The following is a 20882-nucleotide window of genomic DNA, read 5'->3' on the forward strand; positions in this document are numbered from 1 at the left end:
AACTTTTTAACCTTTAGGTTAGAAAACTAGCTTCTCCGAGGATTGTTCTAGCTCAAAAAAAAAAAAAAAAAGCTTCCGCGCTTAATTTTTTAATATCTCTAGGCTCTTCTTTTGTTCAACCTTTTGGGATGTTTCAGTCCTTGTAACAATTCTTTTGACATGTACGTTTACTTCTCGATTCTTTAAGATTACCTCTTATTGATGTTTCAAGTTTTCTAAAGAATTGATTTTTTATTAATTAATAGTTTAGATATTAAACTCTTAAATTTAAATACTTAAACCCATGAAACATAATTATTATATCTAGGTTAGGCTTTGTTATGTATTATGTGTTTAAATTAAAATACCATTATGTGTTTTTTTTAATTTAAATATTTGATAAAAATTAAAAAATAATGTTTTAATGTTGTGTAGTAAAAATCAAATCCGATTGTTCGGGTTGGTTCGGGTTTGAGTTTATAGTTTTCGAGTCGGGGTTGAGATATTTTTTTTAATACTCTTACTTCAACCCGACCAAAACCTACTATGCCCTCTCGAATTGATAATTTAAGGAAAATCAAACTCCTGATTAGTGATTGATCGCTCACCTATTCTATCAAATCGGATATCTATTTGGAGCCAATTTATTTTTTAATTTAACTTTAAGCTATAAGACTGGTAAATTTTAATTTTAATTGAAATATGATTAATACTCGAGTCTATTAGTTTTCACCAATGTATTTCTTATCTACCAATTAAGCACATCTTTAATGTTTGGTTATTGTATATAACTATGAATTAGGCAGATTTTGTGCTTCAAAAGTAAAACAATTAATGAGCTAATTTATGCTCTTCCATAATGAAGTTTACCCATCCCTAGTGGAGGCTCTTTATATTACCTACTTTGTTTCAGCAGTCCTACAACCATAGAGTTTAATTAAAATTTAAAAAATAATATTTAAGAATTTTTTTAAAAAAAGTAAAATGGATGATTCTATGATAAATACAACCCTGAATTCTTCTTGAGAATATCGCTTGTTATTCCAAGTGACATGTACATCATTGGTTAATTTATTAGGGTTTTATTATAATCAGTGTCCAAGTGCACATGTTATGTGCTTTTCAATTGTTTTTTTTTTTAATTTATTTATCGGAATTCATGATATTTTGTTATAGGTTTAAATTATTATTTAGATAACAATGATGTTAGTATATTAAATATATATAATTTGTAGAGATAATGTGTGAATAATTTGATATGAATTATTATTGTTTCTACTATTAATTCTTAATATATAATTTATCGATTTTATGATTCTTTAATAATTTTGTAAAATATATATGATAGGTTTAATCTTGGGCAGCATATAACTTTGAATTTCCTGTTGCTTTCATGCTACTCAAGTTGCATAAGACTAATAAATATAATTTATAAAGAATAAGTTAATTGTACAATTTTAATCCCAAGCTTAATGAAATTGTACAATCTAAAATTGGAAGGGTTGGTTGAGTTGCCAACTTAGAAAACACAAGTAACAAATATCAATGAACAACGATAAAAACATTTTACAAACATATCATATAATTAATTGCATAATAATAAACAAATATATTTTCATAATTGATTTTGTATCCCATAATTTAAAAGTTTACATCGTATTTATAATTTACAGGCTATTACATATATTCGAAGTACACAGTTGAAAGTGACACCGGCTTTTCGTCAAAAAAATAAAAATAAAAATAAATAATTTGGCATGAAAATATTGAAAGTAGCCCTGAAAGTAACCGAATTCCATTTCACTACCAGTATTGGGAAAATTTGCGTGTATTTATTTTCACACAGACTAATAAAGCCATTGGAAAAACAAATTTTGCAAACAAATTCTGATTTTATCTTTATTTAATGAATTTTTTTATATTGAAAGTAGATAATGTATTTAGATATAAAAATAGATTGGTAAAATAAAAGAGAGAACATTATTAATATGAAAACTAGAATACACATTTGGCACAAATGAAAAAAGAAATATAATTCTTATATTTGAGTCGGATGGACATGACAGTATAATATGAATCATAAAATATTGTTAACAATCATATGATTTATAATTGTATCGAATTATCAAAAAGAACTGAAGCCAGAATAAACATAAACTCACGCCAGAACTTCAATCACACAATTCTTCTGAAAACTTACTTTCCTTTAATTTATTTGAACAAGTATCTAATATCTATTGCCTTGTTGCTTATTGTTTGAATTGAAATTTTTTTGCCGATGCAAAAATAGTGTGAAACCGCAGCAACAATGGTACATCCACGTGAAAGAATTTGCAAGAAACATTGAATGCGAGTTCCCTAGCTAGAGCATGTTGAGCTGCCCTCTTCACCGGCCAATGCCTTTCGAGCCCTCCAATCTATAAATCAAACTTAACGACGGTCGAAATGCACGTAAATCTCCTTTTTATCCCAACAAAAGAAAATGAAATAAAATCACATTCTCCATCTCAGAATTTGAACAAAAACTAAGACATTCTGCATCAACTAATCCATTTTCTTGATAAAATGGACATAGCTGACAACTTTTACAGAACAAGTTCCAGCTTCAGAGCAAGCAATGCTTCCAACCCCATCCGACAACAAGACGATGAAGAGGAACTGAAATGGGCTGCGCTCGAAAAGCTTCCCACGTATGACCGTTTGAGGAAAGGCCTCATTTTGGGATCAAAGGGTGGTTCGGTCGAAGTTGATGTGGCAAATCTTGGATTTCAAGAAAGAAAAGATTTGCTCGATAGGCTGCTAAATGCCGCTGAAGAAGAACATGAAAAGTTTTTGCTTAAGCTTAGGGATCGAATCGACAGGTGATCACTTCAAATCTTCTTGATGATCCATCGATGATTTAAAGAAATTATAAGTCATTGGAGGTTTCATTTCATGATTTAAAGATCCTTCACATTTTAAATATAGTTTTCTTTATAGGTTCAAATTTCTTCCTTAATATTCCATCGAGTTTGCATTGACATAGAACAGGTTTGTTTTATTTTATTTTATTTTATCTTTTTCAGAGTTGGAATTGAATTGCCAACAATAGAAGTCAGATTTGAGCATCTTAATATTGGTGCAGAAGTTTATACAGGAAGCAGAGCTTTGCCTACGTTTCTTAACTCCACCCTCAACATGTTGGAGGTAACTTCATGTTATTCCGAGGAGGATGAGTGAAAAAGTTTTGAAATATTATGTAATTTTTTTAAAAATAAATTTACGTTTTTTGCCACCTAATATATTATACGGCCCCTCTCCGAATTTTCTGGCCGCTCCTTATTGTGCACACCTGAAACAAATCATATTTGCAAAGAATTTTGATTCTGGAAATACCTTGCCCTTCGAAGAGGATCTTGAGCTATCTACATGTACTGCAAACCAAGAAGAAACATATTACTATCCTTGAGGATATTAGTGGAATTATCAGACCTTGCAGGTGGGATGACAAAAGATTACATTTTTCATTAACTCCCTTTTCTTGGGAAAAAAAGGTCATTTTGAACTGATTTAACGGCTTCTCTTTGAAGAATGACGTTGCTTCTTGGCCCCCCGAGTTCAGGAAAAACGACGCTGCTATTGGCTTTGGCCGGAAAGCTCAACTCTAATTTGAAGGTAACTAGATCACCATGTTATATATTTTGAGGCGTAGCAACAAATAGTATGTAACATTAAATGGTATCGAATTTTCCGATGACAGTTTTCCGGGAGTATGACATATAATGGGCATGGAATGGATGAATTTATACCCAAAAGACTGCTGCATACATAGGCCAACATGATGTCCATATTGGAGAAATGACTGTGAGAGAAACACTTGAATTCTCAGCAAGATGCCAAGGGATAGGATCTCGTTACGGTTAGTCATGAAAAATAAAAATATGTATTTCATAAGGAAAACAAGGACATAGGTAACATTTTTCCTCGCATTTGTAGAGATGCTATCTGAATTATCGAGAAGAGAAAAAACCGCGAATATTAAGCCGGATCCAGATATAGATATCTTCATGAAGGTAAGAGACTAGCACTTTTTCGTAAGTCTTTGAATCCATGTGATTTACATAGCAGCAGAGGACTTTGAAATGCAAAAATTCGGGGCTTTAGATGTAATTTTCTATTTATACCATCATGTAATGTGAGTTTTATTTTAAGAACAGAGCTTACTTCTGAAATTTAAACAAAAAAGTTAATTTGTTGCAATGACTGGCCTACTTATCCACATAATTTAGGCTGCTTCTATGAAAGGACAAGAGGCGAACATTATACCGGATTATGTTCTTAAGGTATTGAATTTGGACATTTATCCACTTTCACTCTATAAAAGTAGAGATAATCTGAGAAAAATTGTGATTCATCAATTTTTGTAGGTTTTAGGACTTGAAGTTTGTGCAGATATAATGGTTGGAGATGATCGTGTACGGGGAATATCAGGAGGCCAAAAAAAACGTGTTACAACAGGTAACCGGTCTCCAGTTGAAATATGGAAAGCTTTGACATCCAAATTTATGAAAACGGAGGCCAACGAGGGGTTTGGGATGGACCTAGACGGGCAAGCAGTCCAGCCACCGTCATTTTTCATCTCCAACTAGTTTTTCTAAAGGCTTTTTTTTCCTGAAAGTATGCAAAGCTATCTCGGAATAAACTTTGTATTGATATCCAAAATAATTTAATACACAGGTGAGATGCTGGTTGGACCAATGAATGCTCTTTTCATGGATGAGATTTCGAATGGTTTGGACAGTTCCACAACATTCCAGATCATAAATTCACTGAGACAATATATCCATATCCTCAAAGGAACTGCTCTTGTATCGCTGTTGCAGCCAGCCCCCGAAACATACGAACTGTTTGATGATATCATATTGTTGTCTGATGGCAAAATAGTTTATCAGGGTCCTCGTGAAAACGTGCTTGATTTTTTCGAATTCATGGGGTTTAGATGTCCAGAGAGGAAAGGAGTGGCAGATTTTCTTCAAGAAGTAGGTATTAATGACTATATATAACCATATTGTTAAATGTGATAGTCCTTTCTCAGTCCAACTGAAAACAAATTCCGTACAGGTAACATCACAGAAAGATCAACAGCAATATTGGATGCATGGAGAGAAACCTTACATATTTGTTACTGCAAATGAATTTGTAGAGGGGTTTCAATCTTTTCATGTTGGAAAAAAATTGAAGGATAATGTGGAGTCTCCATTTGATAAGAGCACAAGCCATCCCGCAGCGTTAACAACCAGAGAATATGGTGCAAGTACCAAAGAATTATTGAAAACGTTGTCTTCAAGAGAGCTTTTGCTAATGAAGAGAAACTCTTTTGTCTACATTTTCAAGATTTTCCAAGTTAGTACACCAACTGTTTTTCCTTTTCACGTTGTTCATTGCATTTTTCATACTTCTCTTGTTGTCTCTTCAGCTTACTACAGTAGCATTGATCGCCATGACTATCTTCTTTCGTACTAAGATGCCTCGAAGTACCTTAAATGATGGAAACATATTCATCGGCGCACTGTTCTTCGCTTGCACAATGATTATGTTCAATGGCATGGCCGAGGTTTCCATGACCATTTACAAGCTTCCGATTTTTTACAAACACAGAAACTCTTTATTTTATCCATCATGGCTCTATGCTCTTCCATTGTGGATGGTCAGGATCCCTTTATCGTTTATTGAAGTCGCAGTCTGGGTTTCCTTGACTTACTTTGTGATGGGATTTGATCCATATGTTGGGCGGTAATGTTTATTATCTCTAACACTTAAAGTCTTGTTTCGTTTTATCACCACTGCATGTATAGTGTAAAATGAATTGAATGATAAAAAGAGGATCTTTATTGCAGATTTTTCAGACAATATTTGATACTCTTGCTTCTAAACCAGATGGCATCTTCATTGTTCCGATGCTTAGGGACTGTGGGTAGAAATATGATTGTTGCAAACACGTTTGGATCATTTGCATTAGTCCTACTTTTTGCAATGGGTGGTGTTGTCTTGTCACGAGGTGTGAATGAAGTAATTAATAAATTTAAGGTTTTGTAATTTATTTTTCATATAATTCCCTTCTGGCTGTGCTGCAGTTGATGTGAAAAAATGGTGGATTTGGGCTTATTGGTCCTCTCCAATGATGTATGCTCAGAATGCAATTTCAGTAAATGAATTTAGAGGGAACAGCTGGAAAAATGTGAGTTCCATATTTCAGATTCTTTCCATGTTTCAATATATTTTTGCCCAAATAAGTGATGTAAGTTTCTTTCTTAAGGTTGTTCCATACACAAATGAATCATTAGGAGTCGTGGTTCTAAAAGCTCGAGGTTTTTTACCAGAAGAACGCATGTATTGGATAGGAGTAGGGGCGTTATTAGGTTTCACGATATTATTCAATGTTTGTACTATGGCAGCTCTCACTTTTCTAAATCGTGAGTGTCTATAGTTTCTCTTTAATAACCGATGTTATTCTGAAATGCGGGCACTGTAAATAATCTGGTAATATGCAGCTTTTGAAGAGTCTCATGTTGGTAAATCCAGAAGAAATTGGAAGTGCAGATAATGTTGATGATATCCAAGTGAATGGTCATATCGATCCCATCACTGAAGCCGCCGGGCAGGAAAGAAAACGAGGAATGGTTCTTCCATTTGAACCACATTCCATCACCTTTGATGAGATCGTCTACTCAGTAGACATGCCGCAGGTATTTTAGTTTGAGACTTTATGTTATTTCAATTTTATTGGGTTGTCTAGTCTTTTAGTCTGGAAGCATTTACCCTTTTCATGGCACACACACAAACCAGTGTGACACAAACTGAGTATGCTTATGCATCAGAAAAACATGGTTTTCAGGAAATGAAAGAGAGGGGTATTCTTGAGGATAGACTGGTACTTCTGAATAGCGTGAGTGGAGCATTTAGGCCCGGCATTCTTACAGCTTTGATGGGAGTTAGTGGTGCTGGTAAAACGACTCTTATGGATGTGTTGGCTGGTCGGAAAACAGGAGGTTATATTGAAGGGAATATTACAATTTCGGGATATCCCAAGAAGCAAGAAACATTTGCTCGAATTTCAGGATACTGCGAGCAGAATGATATTCATTCTCCCCATGTCAATGTATATGAATCTTTGATTTACTCCGCTTGGCTACGGTTACCTCCAGAAGTCAATGATGATACCAGAAAGGTCAGTTTCGTTTTACAGAAGAATATCCAAGGGCGGATCTATGATTTTTGGAGAGGTGGATGACTTGGGGCAACTTGATGGATCTCGGGGGACAAAACTAACATTAGAGAAAAGTTTACATAAGATTTCGTGTCAGCTCATTCACACCCCTGCAGATCCATGTTTGAGACAATCCATCCTTCCATTCAAAGTTGACCAAGTTACTATATATATTGAATGTGATTTTTTTTAACTATGCTAGATGTTCATTGACGAAGTCATGGAGCTCATGGAACTCACAAAGTTAAGAGATGCACAGGTTGGATTACCCGGGATCAATGGTCTGTCAACTGAGCAACGAAAGAGGCTGACAATTGCTGTGGAGCTGGTGGCAAACCCATCTATAATATTCATGGATGAACCAACTTCAGGGCTTGATGCAAGAGCTGCTGCAATTGTTATGAGAACAGTCAGGAACACTGTCGACACAGGAAGAACAGTCGTGTGCACTATCCACCAGCCCAGCATTGACATATTTGAAGCTTTTGATGAGGTGAAGCATTTTCTTTTAAAAAAAAAATATTCTCATATTTCTGTTTCTTTTCTTATCAGTCTTTAACTAGAAGTTACTTCACCAGCTATTTCTACTAAAACGAGGAGGAGAAGAGATATATGTAGGACCTTTGGGACATAATTCGACACATCTGATCCAATATTTTGAGGTGAGTTCGCTCAAGGGAGAACAAAAAAAAGATTGGAAAACAATAGTTTCATTTTCTTTTGGAATCTGTATCTCGAATCCTTTAGATCGTTATTTCATTTTCAATAAAGGGTATTCAAGGTGTGAGCAAAATCAAGGGCGGTTATAATCCAGCGACATGGATGCTAGAAATCACTGGTCCTGCGCAGGAGATGACCTTAGGCATCGATTTTGCTCAAGTGTATAAAAATTCAGAATTATACAGGTTACAAGTCTCTCCATTTAAACTCTGATTTGTCAGCGTTCGCTGGCTTGAAATATCATTTAAAATTTTTTGTTAGATGACATTCCCAAACGAATCTTTCAGGAGGACCAAATCTATGATCAACGGGCTAAGTTCACCACAACAAGGTACGAAAGAGCTATATTTCTCTACTCAATTCTCACAACGTTTCCATGTTCAATGCATGGCCTGCCTGTGGAAACAATACTACTCGTACTGGCGAAATCCAACTTATACTGCTGTGAGATTCTGGTTCACATTGTTCATCGGGCTGATCTTTGGAAGCATGTTCTGGGATCTTGGCTCTAAGAGGTAGTAAAATATGAAAGATAATTATATTACAGATAATAGATCAATTAAGCACCTCCCATTTTGTCCCAGGTACTAAAATTCTTTGTGAAATTTGTACGAGCAGGAGTAACGAACAAGACATATTCAATGCCATGGGTTCTTTGTACACATCAGTCCTATTCCTAGGAATCCAAAATGCGATTGCTGTGCAGCCAGTAGTCGCTACCGAAAGAACTGTCTTTTACAGAGAAAAAGCAGCAGGAATGTATTCAGCCATTCCATATGCGTTCGCACAAGTTATAACAATAAACTTTTGATAAGACACATTACATGCATATTCATTGAAAATCACAAGTTTTGATCATGTTTTCCTCATTTTTCCTAGGTTGCCATCGAATTTCCATACATATTCTTCCAAGTTATATTCTATGGCGTTATAGTCTATGCAATGATTGGATTCGAGTGGACAACAGCTAAATTCTTCTGGTTCATATTCTTCATGTACTTCACATTATTGTATTTCACATTCTATGGAATGATGGCCGTTGCAGTGTCGCCTAATCACCATATTGCGTTTATAATTGCTGCGGCCTTTTTATCCATATGGAACCTGTTCTCTGGGTTCATAATACCACGCCCTGTAAGTTCTACTCATAGATGTATTCATCTAACATATACAAAAATTTTCACTTAGGAGGAGTTAAGTCTCCTCAGGCGAGGCCACTGCATACAACATACAGAAACACAACAAACACATGGTTCTAACATTTGTTTTTATTCCTCGATACTATAGAGGATACCTATATGGTGGAGATGGTATGCTTGGGCATGCCCGGTTGCATGGACGTTGTACGGTTTAGTAACATCTCAGTTCGGAGATATCAAAGAGAGAATGGATTCAGAGATTACAGTTGAAGAATTTTTGAGAAGTTACTTTGGTTTCAGACATGATTTTCTAGGAGTTGTTGCTGTCATGATTGTCGGATTCACAGTTCTTTTCATCCTCACATTTGCATTCTCTATCAAGATATTCAATTTCCAAAGGAGATGATATTTTATATCAGAGTGTGGGCAGCACATTTGCAACTCCACCAACAAAACTCAGGAACCAAGTTTTGTTTTTGTTTTTTCCTTCTTTAATTTTAAATGAGCTAGCTGATCTGTTTAGCATGTGCACCAGTAAGTTCTAAAGAACAATATCTCAATTAAATCAATAAGACATGTGAAAGTATTCTGTTTAACATAATGGAAAAGATTGGGTGTATCACATGTTGTCTCGGATGTTGTAATACCTTGTAACAACATGCAGCGGAATAATATAACACAAAAATAATTAAAATAACACAGAGATATTTATGTACAAGTGAACATACTTGTGTGATGTCTAATGCACAAAATAATCACTAGAAAATAAATCGAGTTTACAATATCAATATTAGTGAAGGAACGAAAAGCTATCTTCCTTAACATTAAGCCAAGGAAGTAAAGTGTAACACCCGAAAAATCAGTCCACGTAAACCACATGCATGCAAATTATTTGAATTGCTTGATTGTTTTATTTTATTGATTTTAAATGTTTACATGATGCATATTATACAATTAAAGGTATGCATGATTAAATGATTATATGGCATGATTTAATGAGAATTGTAAATTTTATCCGAATATTCGATAATAGCTTGGGAAAGGAGACTGAGGACGACCAAGACAAGAATAAATATATTTTTCATTAAATATTTTCAAGGCTTCTTAATATGATTAAAAATGATTAAATTTTTCTAAAAATGGTAGAGTTCGAATTATTTTACGAGACGAGCTCGATTTTACCCAGGAAGCCGGTTTTGGGCAAACAAGGAATTTTTAAAATATCAAAAATATTATTGTTGGAAACTAATTTTTTATAAACTTTTATTTTACAATTAAATAAGTGTTATTGACCCCAATTTAACTAATTTTGAGTAGGCCCAATTGCTCCTATGCTTGAAGGCCCCAAACCAAAGCCCATTATCATGCAAATTAAATCTATAAAAATGCAAACCTAAGTCTTTTGACACCATTCAGCAGCCAAAATTACACACACAACACACACCAAAATTTGAAATCTTCAAGGAGGAAAAGCTAGGGTTCTTCGTCGTCCGTTCGTCCTTTCGCGTGCCCCTCACCGACGATCGTATATTCGAATATTTTAAACGCAAAAACACGTTTTTATACCCTTTGAAGCATCATTCAAACCATAATATCCATGTTTTGTTTATTGTTGCATGAAAAATATCGACGCTCGATAATTTTTACGATAGAACGATTATTTTCAAAGTTTTGACGATTTTATGCTTGTTTAATAAATGTTATGATTTCTAAGGGTTAGGCTGCCAACTTATGATGATTTATGGATAGAACATGAACAAATTAATGGGAAACGAGGGCTGGACATGAGTTGGAAGGGGCTGTGCACGTTGGACGGTTTTCTAGAAGGGGCCATGAACGCATGCAACTTCAAGGGGGCGGCAAGTGTGCATGCTGCACTAGGGCTCGGTCCGGGCTGGCTGGGCCCCGTGAGGGTTAGGATTTAGGGTCTGGTAGGGTCCTAGCCCTATCTCGTTGACAGGGAAGAGTCCATGATCGCATGGACTCTTCCCATGCGTGTTTAAGGCGCGGCCGAGGGCTGCTGGCATCGAGGGGCTAAGGGCTTGGCTAGGGGGTCTAGGCGGTGTCTCAGGGTGGTCCAGTGAGGGTTAGGAAGGCTTGGGCTCGGTGGTGGCTCGGGCAAAGAGTCCCATGTGAGAAGGAGAGTCCTATGCGCATAAGGAGACACGCGTGGCTCTTGTTGCTGATGCGGAAGTTCGCAGCGTGATTAGGAGGATCGGTATGGGCTAGAGCGAGTCTTAAGCTGGTCCAGACACTGTTAGGAGGTTGTAGAGTCGATGGCTAAGAAGTAACAGGAGTCCTAAACCGATTAGGAATCCTAGGGAATGAAGGAAGCTCACGCGCAACTCGGGTCATGTGTGCAGGGCTCGTGCGACGTGTAGGGGCTGGTTCCTTGGGTCAGGACTGGTCAATAGGGTCCATAAGGGGGCAAGTCAGGGTTTGGATCGAGGTGGCTCGGTCGTGGTTCGAGAATTTGAGAGATGGCTCGGTGGTTTTGAGCATGGGTTCGAAAATTGAGTTTAATAGAAAAGGGCTTGAATCGTGGGTCCACGGGGTTGGCTCGTGGCTCACAAGGGTAGTTTAGGTTATAAAAAATCTCTGTTTAAAATTTGGGAAGAAAAAATTAAAGTTTGAATTAATTCAGAAATTTAACACTTCACGAATTAGTAATTAAGGAATTAAATCGAAAGTCTCAAATTTAAGCTAAATAAAAATATCTAAAATTTAATTTAAGCTTAAATAATTAACTGGGTTGGTCTAGAGTCAATGAAAGTAAGAAAAAAGTCAAAATCAAGAAATAATACATCTAGGGACAAAACATGGTCATTTTACACCTATAAAACCCTTTTTTTCACCTATAAATATGGCATCACATGCTAAAGAAATCACACCCAAAAAGCCACAAGAAAATTCAGCCATCTTCCCTCCAGAGCACTCTCAGCTGCCTCTAGGAAAGGAAGAAGAAGAAAGAGTCGTGCCGGCGATCTAGTGCTGTAATCGTTATCAATACTGTTGTTGTGTCCTGCCCAAGTTCGGTCACCACCTGTCCAAGTTGCAGCAAGTTTCGCACGTCCAAGTTTCGGCAAATTTCGAACTACACCTTCGGATTTTAGTAAGTTGGTTTTTGCTATGTACTTTTCTTGTAAACTTAAACTTTGTAAAAATGTATCATGACATGCTTACATGTGTGTCCATTCATTTTCGAAAAATGCTATCTTCTTTTTAAAAATCTCGATCGATGTATGATATGTTCTTTCTGGTTTCGATGTTCTTTTATTCCGCTGATTCCTTTCAAAATTCTGATAAGTTTTGTTCGTTAAATCTGATTCTGTGATACACTGTTACAATTTGAGTTGGATATGGAATGACGATTGTAATTCTGTTTGGCCCCAATCAGTGGGTATAAAACTGTGTTCTGTCTGGCCCCCATCAGTGGGTATAAAACTGTGTTCTGACCTCACCCCTTAGAGGACTAACATATGGCGGACAATTTGATCATGGAAAATGAGATGAGTAACAATGATGTATTTGTTCTGATTTTTTCTGTATTTTCTGATAATCTCTGCCTTACATTTCGAATTTGATTCTGTTCAGTTATGTTAAGTCAATGTAATAACTTTCGAAAGTCTTTTAAAAGATGACTTTAAAATTATCTCTATATGTATTTTTGGAAATTGATCTGCCCCCAATTGCTGAGTGTTTCCCAAAGCACTCAGCCTTACATATCTTCCTAGATAAGACTGAGGAACAAGTGAAAGACGAAGAGCAAGAAGGATTCTGTGGCTGGTGAACGCATCAAGATATCTAGGGTCAAAACTTGTATTTCTTTTGTATTTCGCTTTCGCATTATTTATGTAAATTTTTATTTTGTTGTCATTGTAAAGACAATATTTTTTATGAAAAAGACTGGTTTTGGCTATTTACTACAAGGCTTAATTCTTTTCATGAAAATTAATAAACAATACCGGATGTCACTGGCGCTTCGGTTTCGGGGCATGAAATTTAAGTGGTATAAGAGCCGCTAGGTCATAATCCCGCTGCGATTTTGACAGACAAAATTTGACGAAGGCAAAAGCTTAGTGCATTCTGAAACAAACTCCCATCCTTCCCTAAATCTCTCGAGAAACTCAAATTCTATCTCTTTCAATCATTCTGTAAATTCTCAGTATCGAAAATTCCACGACAACTTTGTTTGCCATTCAAATTTTGTGCCTTTCTATCCTTTATTACTATTCTGAAATTTTACCTCGATTTATTTTAGGAAATGGCTGCTCCACAGACCCGTGCTCAAGCTGACCTTCGCATGCGACAGCTCACCATTGACAATCAAGCTAGAGAAATTGCGGACTCTGAAGGCTCAACTTGCAAGGGGAAAACAAGAAAAATGGGAAATTATAGAAATCAAGAACCTACTCCAGACTGATGTGCAGCGACTCACCCATCACCTAGACTTGGCCGAGAGCCAACTTCTTTTGGTACCTACTGATTCAGCCCGTATCCAGCGCCTAGATACCTTGAACCGGGAGTTACTAGCGAGAGTTGAGACTGAGAGAGGACCGTGCTACTCGTGCTCGTCATCGTACAAGAAGAAATATCTAAAAAACAAGAACGATACATCTCGAAGATTCATAGCGCCATGGATAGGCTCCAAGACTAGAATAATTATTTGCATCTCATGGTGGATAACATGGAAGAGGAGGAGGAAGAACCTATGGTTGTGGTCAACGATGATAGTGACGATGGAGACATAATAGAATAGGCTAGACTAGTATTATTATTGTAATAAAAGTATGCTTCGAAAAGCACTAAGTGTAATAACTTATTTCTAAATAAAAATTCTATTATCCTTAAATTATTGCATTTACATATTAAAATTGATGAGTATTTTATAACCTATCAATAAAATTAATTTCTTTATATGAAACAAACATTGACTCTCGAATCGTTATAACCGAACTCCAAAAACAACTCCAAGAAAAGGAAGCGGATATTGAAACATTGAACGTAAGAAATGACAAGCTCGAGAGAGATAACTACAAACTAGATGGAAATAATACATTCATGGATAATGACCTCTACGAGACACGAGAAGAAGTAAAAAGTTTACAAGAAAACATCAGACGCTATGCCGCCTACCATCGCGAATCAGAACAGCAACACGAGATCACCAAACGAAAGTTGGACGAAGCGCAAAATAAGATTTTAAAGCTCCAAATTCGGGATGAAAGTCGTCTCAAAACACAATGCCGCCTTGAAGAAAAAATCGAAGAACATGAAGTCAATGACAACGTAAATCAATCCACAATTCAGCAGGTGCAAAAGAAAGTGGAAACATTGACAAATCACAATTCTCTTCTGGAACACCACATCCATTCAGTTACAAAATGACATGATCAATATGGAAGACCTCATGGGGAAAATCAAAGAAAACCAAGGAAACCCTATGGAAGAAGAAATTGACGAAGCTATGGGGGATGAGGAAGTATTAGGCGAGTAGGATGATCCCTGGAATAAGCATTGATTGTATTCAGGCCAATTGGGCTAATCGCTTTTGTTAATGAAAGATTAAATGTATGTATTTTAAAAATTAATGAATTTTTTTTATTATGTCTATTTAAAACAACTTAATAAAATATATGCTTATAGGAAATGGCGGGAAGACCACCCAGAAATAATCGTAACCCGCGCGGCGTCAATCAAAACAAAAACGAGACTCCGCCACCACCACCAAGAGTAAATCTTAGCTAGGAGGATATGGTGGCAATAGCTACTATAGTAGCTGCAACCCTACAAAGAATTGTATACCCAAACGCTAACGCTATTCAACCACCACCAGAATCACAACCGCGTGGAATTAAGTATCACTACGAATCCCTCTGAATGAACCGGGTCCCAACCTTTGATGGAAATCCTGATCCAGAAGTCAGTCATAACTGGCTTAAGAATGCTGAAACCCAACTCCATTTGCTGGAAATACCTGAAGAGCTCAAGTTGAAGTAGTAATACAATTTCTTGAAGATTGGGCACGCAAGTGGTGGGAAACGGTATCACCATCCTTGACTGAGATAGAGCAGATCACATGGAAAATCTTCAGAAGGGAATTTTTGAAACAATACTACCCGAGAGAATGTCGTCTGCAAAAGCTGAGTGAGTTCGAAGGTTTTAAGCAAACCTCAGACATGACAGTGATGGAGTACATATCAAAATTCAATGATCTTGGAACCTATGTTCCAACCATCATATCAAACAAAACCCTGAAAATGCATCGCTTTAAGAAAGGGCTGAACAGCCGAATTGAGACTGCTTTAGCAATGTTCAGACCAAACAATTTTGCGGACTTAATGGGTGTGACAATGAGCGCAAAAACAAACATCAAGCAACAAGAAGAGGAGAGCAAAAACAAGAGGCCCTTCATCAGTCAGTATGCCCATAATGACCCCAAATTCAAGAGGCCAAACCATTCAAGAGGACCCTCAAAGGGAACCTTTAACAATGCTGTCAACAAGGAAGGAAAGTGGTGTTATACTTGTCGACAGAATCATCTTGGAGAATGTTATAGGAAGACGGGCACTTGTTTCAAATGTGGATAAGTAGGACATCAGTTTAAAGAGTGTCCTGAGAACAAAGATAAAGGGACTGGACCAAACAATCCAAATGAAAAAACAAGGCCAACGCTCGTGTGTACGCTATAACTCAGGATGAAGCAGATAACACCAATGATGTGGTGGCAGGTTCTATTTTACTCAATGAAATGCCTGCTTATGCCTTGTTTGATTGTGGTGCTACTCACTCATTCGTGTCTAGACGATTTGCTAAAAAGTTGAAACTTGAGCATGAAACTCTTAGTGAATCGTTAATTGTTGCAACACCTGCTTGCAAAACAATTGAAACCCATAAGATATATCGGAACTGTAAAATCTGCATCAGTAAACAGATCTTTGAGGTAGAATTGATTCAACTCAATATGACTGAGTTCGATATCATTCTCGGAATGGACTGGTTAGCAAATCACCATGCCATGGTAGACTGCCAAAAGAAAAATGTCGAACTACAGACTCCAAATCAAAAGAAAATCATATATCATGGAAAGTCCAAAGAACGAAAATCTCTTCTATCTGCCTCACAAACCTAGAAGCCATAAAAGGAGTTGAAGAAATTTACCTTGCAATGATCAACGAAGTCCAAGAAGAAGCTGCCCCAAAGTTGGAAGATATTCCAGTTGTCCAAGAATTTCCAAATGTTTTTCTTGAGGATTTACCGGGTGCGATACCCGATAGAAAAGTGAAATTTGAAATTAATTTGGTCTCTGGTGCCGCACCAATTTCAAAGGCAACATACCGAATGGCTCCAGTTGAATTAAAGGAGTTAAAGGAGCAACTTCAGGAGTTATTGGACAAGAAACAAATCCGACCTAGTGCATCCCCGTGGGGAGCCCCAATACTGTTTGTAAAGAAGAAGGACAGAAGCATGAGACTATGTATTGACTATAGGGAGTTGAATAAGATCACGATAAAGAATAAGTACCCGCTCCCAAGAATATATGATCTTTTCGATCAACTAAAAGGAGCTAAGGTCTTTTCAAAACTCAACCTAAGATCAGGCTATCATCAATTGAAATTCAAGGCTGGGGATATTCCTAAAACAGCTTTTAGGACAAGATATGGACATTATGAATTCATAGTGATGCCTTTGGTCTAACAAATGCTCCTGCAGCATTCATGGACCTCATGAACAGGGTATTCAAGCCATACCTCGATAAGTTTGTAGTAGTTTTCATAGATGATATCCTTGTGTACTCACCAAGTGAGGAAGACCTTCGAGAACATCTGTGTCTCACCTTGCAGACACTGCGTGAAAAGAAACTCTATGCCAAATTCAAGAAGTGTGAATTTTGCCTAAAAAGTATTGCGTTCTTAGGCTATATAATCTCTGAATTAGGGGTGTCATTAGACCCTAAAAAAAGTAGAGTCCATCAGGGACTGGCCTCAACCGAAAACAGTGGCCGAAGTAAGGAGTTTTCTGGGTTTAGCTGGCTACTAGAGAAAATTTGTGGAAGGATTTTCTTCGATAGCTCTCCCTCTCACCAAACTCACATAGAAGAATTCAAAATTTATTTGGAATGAAGCATGTGAGAAAAGTTTCGAAACCCTAAAAAACAACTTGCGTCCACACTAGTACTAGTTCTCCCCGAGGACGGCAAGAACTTCACAATATATAGTGACGCTTCAAAGGGAGGATTAGGGTGCGTGCTTATGCAGGAAGGTCAGGTAATTGGCTACGCATCAAGGCAATTAAAGCCTTATGAACAAAATTACCCAACTCATGATCTTCAGTTAGCTGCAATTGTATTTGCACTAAAAATCTGGAGGCATTACTTTTATGGGGTCAAATGTGAAGTATTTACTGATCACCAGAGCCTCAACCACATATTCACTCAAAAAGAACTAAACATGAGGCAAAGAAGGTGGATTGAACTTCTGAAAGATTACGATTTATCGATCAGTTACCATCCAGGTAAGGCAAATAAGGTAGCATATGCTTTGAGCCGAAGGAACATTGGGAAGGTGAGCTTATCCTCTCTATCAGCACAACCATGCTTTCGAGAAGCAATCAAATTGAAACAAAGTCGAGATTCCTCCATCACAAATATTAAAGATCAAATTCAAGGAGGAAAAATCCAAGAATTTCAGACTGATGAAAATGATGTTCTTTGGATGAAAGGACGTTTGTATGTACCAACTGAAGCTGAATATATTGCTGCATCTACTGCAGCCAAAAAGACAGTTTGGATTTTCAATTTCGTCCAAGAGTTGGGCGTTACTTCTAATGGAGTTGATCCAGCCCCGATGTATTGTGACAACACTGGTGCCGTTACACAAGAAAAGGAACCAAGATCTCATAAGCGATCCAAATATATACTGAGGAAATTCCACATCATTCGGGAGATCATGGAAAGAGGAGATATTTAATTTGAGAGAGTCACCTCTTCAGATAACATGGATGATCAACTTACAAAGCCCTTGTCAGGGCAATTGTTTGAGAAGCATCGTGAAATAATGGGAATAAAGTTTATGGTTAGTCGGCTCTAGGGAAAGTGAAAGAATGTTAGTATATTCTTTATAAGCCAACCGTTGGCTAAGAAATTTATTGACTCAGTTGTAATTGATAGTCTTTATTTTAATATAATTTAATTTCATGGTTGCGTTTTACTTTATCTGTACACCCATGCAATCAACATAGACAAAGACCTTGATTATACTTTGATACAAATGAATCGTAATTCGATCTTGAAACACATTTGTAAAAACTGTATAGTCTAAATTCGTTCTTAATCGATTCAGCCGCCTAAAAACAAGGATATATGTGATGTTGTGTACCGTTTTTCATGGCAAGGGCATAGAGATGTCCAATCATGCAGATGGGTAATCATATGATGATTATACCGAACAACCCTCCCTCAGACTTTCCAAGTGGTTATCATTAATCGAGAGAAAAAATCAGTGGTAAAAATTATACACCATTAGTCCTTACGAATAGGGACAATACCGAGGCTCTCCATACTAGGATTGTGTTTTGACTCGTTTACCGACTCCACGAGGCTCACAAGGTGAAGAAGTTGGGCGCAATTGCGACATGTATACGAGCCAGTACATTGTAGTCGGGAATTAATCGGTCACCTACGGATGTGGATATCTTATGTGATCTAACAAAATAATAGTGCAGTAAATCTCTTGCCAGAGTGTAAGATGTACTTTAGGGACAAGGACTCTCTAGTTCTGCATGCGATGACACTATGAATATTTCATGAATGTATCACATAGCTATAGAATTCAATATGCAAACCTCGATGAACCAATGGTTGTAGATTCGATCAGGATATATGAGATGAAGGATCATACTGTATATTAATCATAACCGACTAATTCTTACAGGCACTATTAGTGATAATTAGGGAATCATGAGGCGATGCTACTAGACCCTCTTACCATGATTCGATGGGTTTAATCAAAAAATAATTTCTGACATTCTCATGATCAAATGTTGGTACATAAAATGAGGCAAATAAGGGTAAGCCCGAGTTAAATACAATGTCATGAATCGCAAAGAGTTGTGAACCCACGGCTAGCTATATGTCTGAACCATTGAGGGTCACTCAAGTACATGATATTTTGTTGAGTGACAAGATATTTTGTTCCCGTTGAGACAATAAATTCAAAGAGTGGAATTTATGATAATTAAAATTTGGAGAGAATAAATTCAAGGAGTTGGATTTATGAAAAATTGAGAGTTTATAATATTAAACTCAAAGGTTGAGTTTATAAAAAAATAAATTAAAAGTAATGGAAAATATGTATAATAGGCTTGTAGGAATACAAGTCCAACATGCTAAATAATTAAAGTCATTATTGGACTTTTTTATATTAATTAATTAAATTAGTTGTACTAGTCAAATGAATTAACTAAGCCCATTAATGTATAATTAAGGAACCATAGCTAAACCTATAATTAAGGAAACTAGGTTAAGGGCTCATGATTTAAAAAAGGGGACACAAAATCCTAGCCTCCACATATTATATTTTTCGAAAATCCATCTCCAAATTTCTCCAAAAATTTCGGCCACCTTCAATAAATAATTTAGGGTTTGAGCCGTCTTTTTGTCTTCGATCTCAACGATAAATTTTGTTAAAATTTTATAGTACATTTCAGACGAGGAACACATTTTTGAACCTTACAATTGATTGGAGAATTGAAGAAAAGCTTCAAGAAGATCGTTCGTAGGGAAAACTACAAGATCTATCTCCACCAATCTCGAAATAGTTTGTGCCAAGTGATATATTCACTAAAGGTATATTCATAAACGTCCTATGAATGTTTATTTCTTTCAAACCATACGAGTATCAATAGAAGTTATTTGAACTTTGTTAGACTTAATTTGATTGTGATGATGAGAGTCAAAACCAGTAGGTCGCGGTAGCTAAAATCAGAAGACTACATAAAAGCAGAAGCTCTAGTATCGCGTTAACAAAAGCAGTACTCTTTGAGTACTTATCAGCGTAGAAAAACCAGAAGCAGAACGTAGCTTTATAAGCTGAACTTAGTTTAAGCAGAAGTAACTTAACGCCTTTTACTTGATCGTTGCTATCTTAAATGTTACCGTTACTTTACCTAGTACAAGTATTAATTGCACCATTAATAATGTACGAAGTTATTTAATACGCCATACCAATTTTGCTATAAAGCAAAGACTGATTATTCTGAAAGCTTTCTGCAGGAACCTTTTTAGGTAATAAAGCTGATTCTGTCAGAAGTCAAAAGAAGCCGTTTTGTTTACATTGGACTCAAGCTTTCTATATATAAGAAGATCAATTCTTTATAGAAAACAACGTTATTATCTTTATCATCACAATGATTATTTCAACGCAAGTTTGAGCTATCATCAACCACTACTTATCTTCAAAGCTCAACATATAGAAAAACAGCACACACTTTATTATTAAATCCGATCTTCTAATATCATTTTTTGCTGTTACTGTTTCATAACTCTCTTCAAGTTAAAAACACTTTACTATATCATTGAGAAAAGTTTGTAAACTGAAAAAGATTCTTTTCCAGAACTTTGTTGTATTTGTTCTTACAGAGTTGTGTAACTAAGAGTTTTAGTAGGCTAAGGGTAAGCCCTACTGAAGTGGGTGTGTACAAGTGTTGTACTGTAAAATTCAAAGTCTTTTAGTGATACCTTCTGGAAACAGAAGAAGGGGAGACGTAGAAGATTTTATCTTCGAACTTCCAGAAACAAC

General features: G+C 36.4%; 1 protein-coding gene and 1 pseudogene across 1 annotated transcript; both read left to right on the forward strand.

The window, feature by feature from the left end:
• Positions 1-2435: 2435 nt before the first annotated feature.
• On the forward strand, positions 2436-9724 carry LOC142541023 (pleiotropic drug resistance protein 1-like; annotated as a pseudogene).
• A 7612-nt stretch (positions 9725-17336) lies between these two features.
• On the forward strand, positions 17337-18053 carry LOC142538602 (uncharacterized). Its single transcript, XM_075643915.1, has one exon. The coding sequence runs from the start codon at positions 17337-17339 to the stop codon at positions 18051-18053; it is 717 nt and encodes a 238-aa protein (XP_075500030.1).
• Positions 18054-20882: the final 2829 nt, after the last annotated feature.

This window comes from Primulina tabacum, chromosome 3 (genome assembly GCF_025594145.1).
Source record: "Primulina tabacum isolate GXHZ01 chromosome 3, ASM2559414v2, whole genome shotgun sequence".
Taxonomy (NCBI): Eukaryota; Viridiplantae; Streptophyta; class Magnoliopsida; order Lamiales; family Gesneriaceae; genus Primulina; species Primulina tabacum.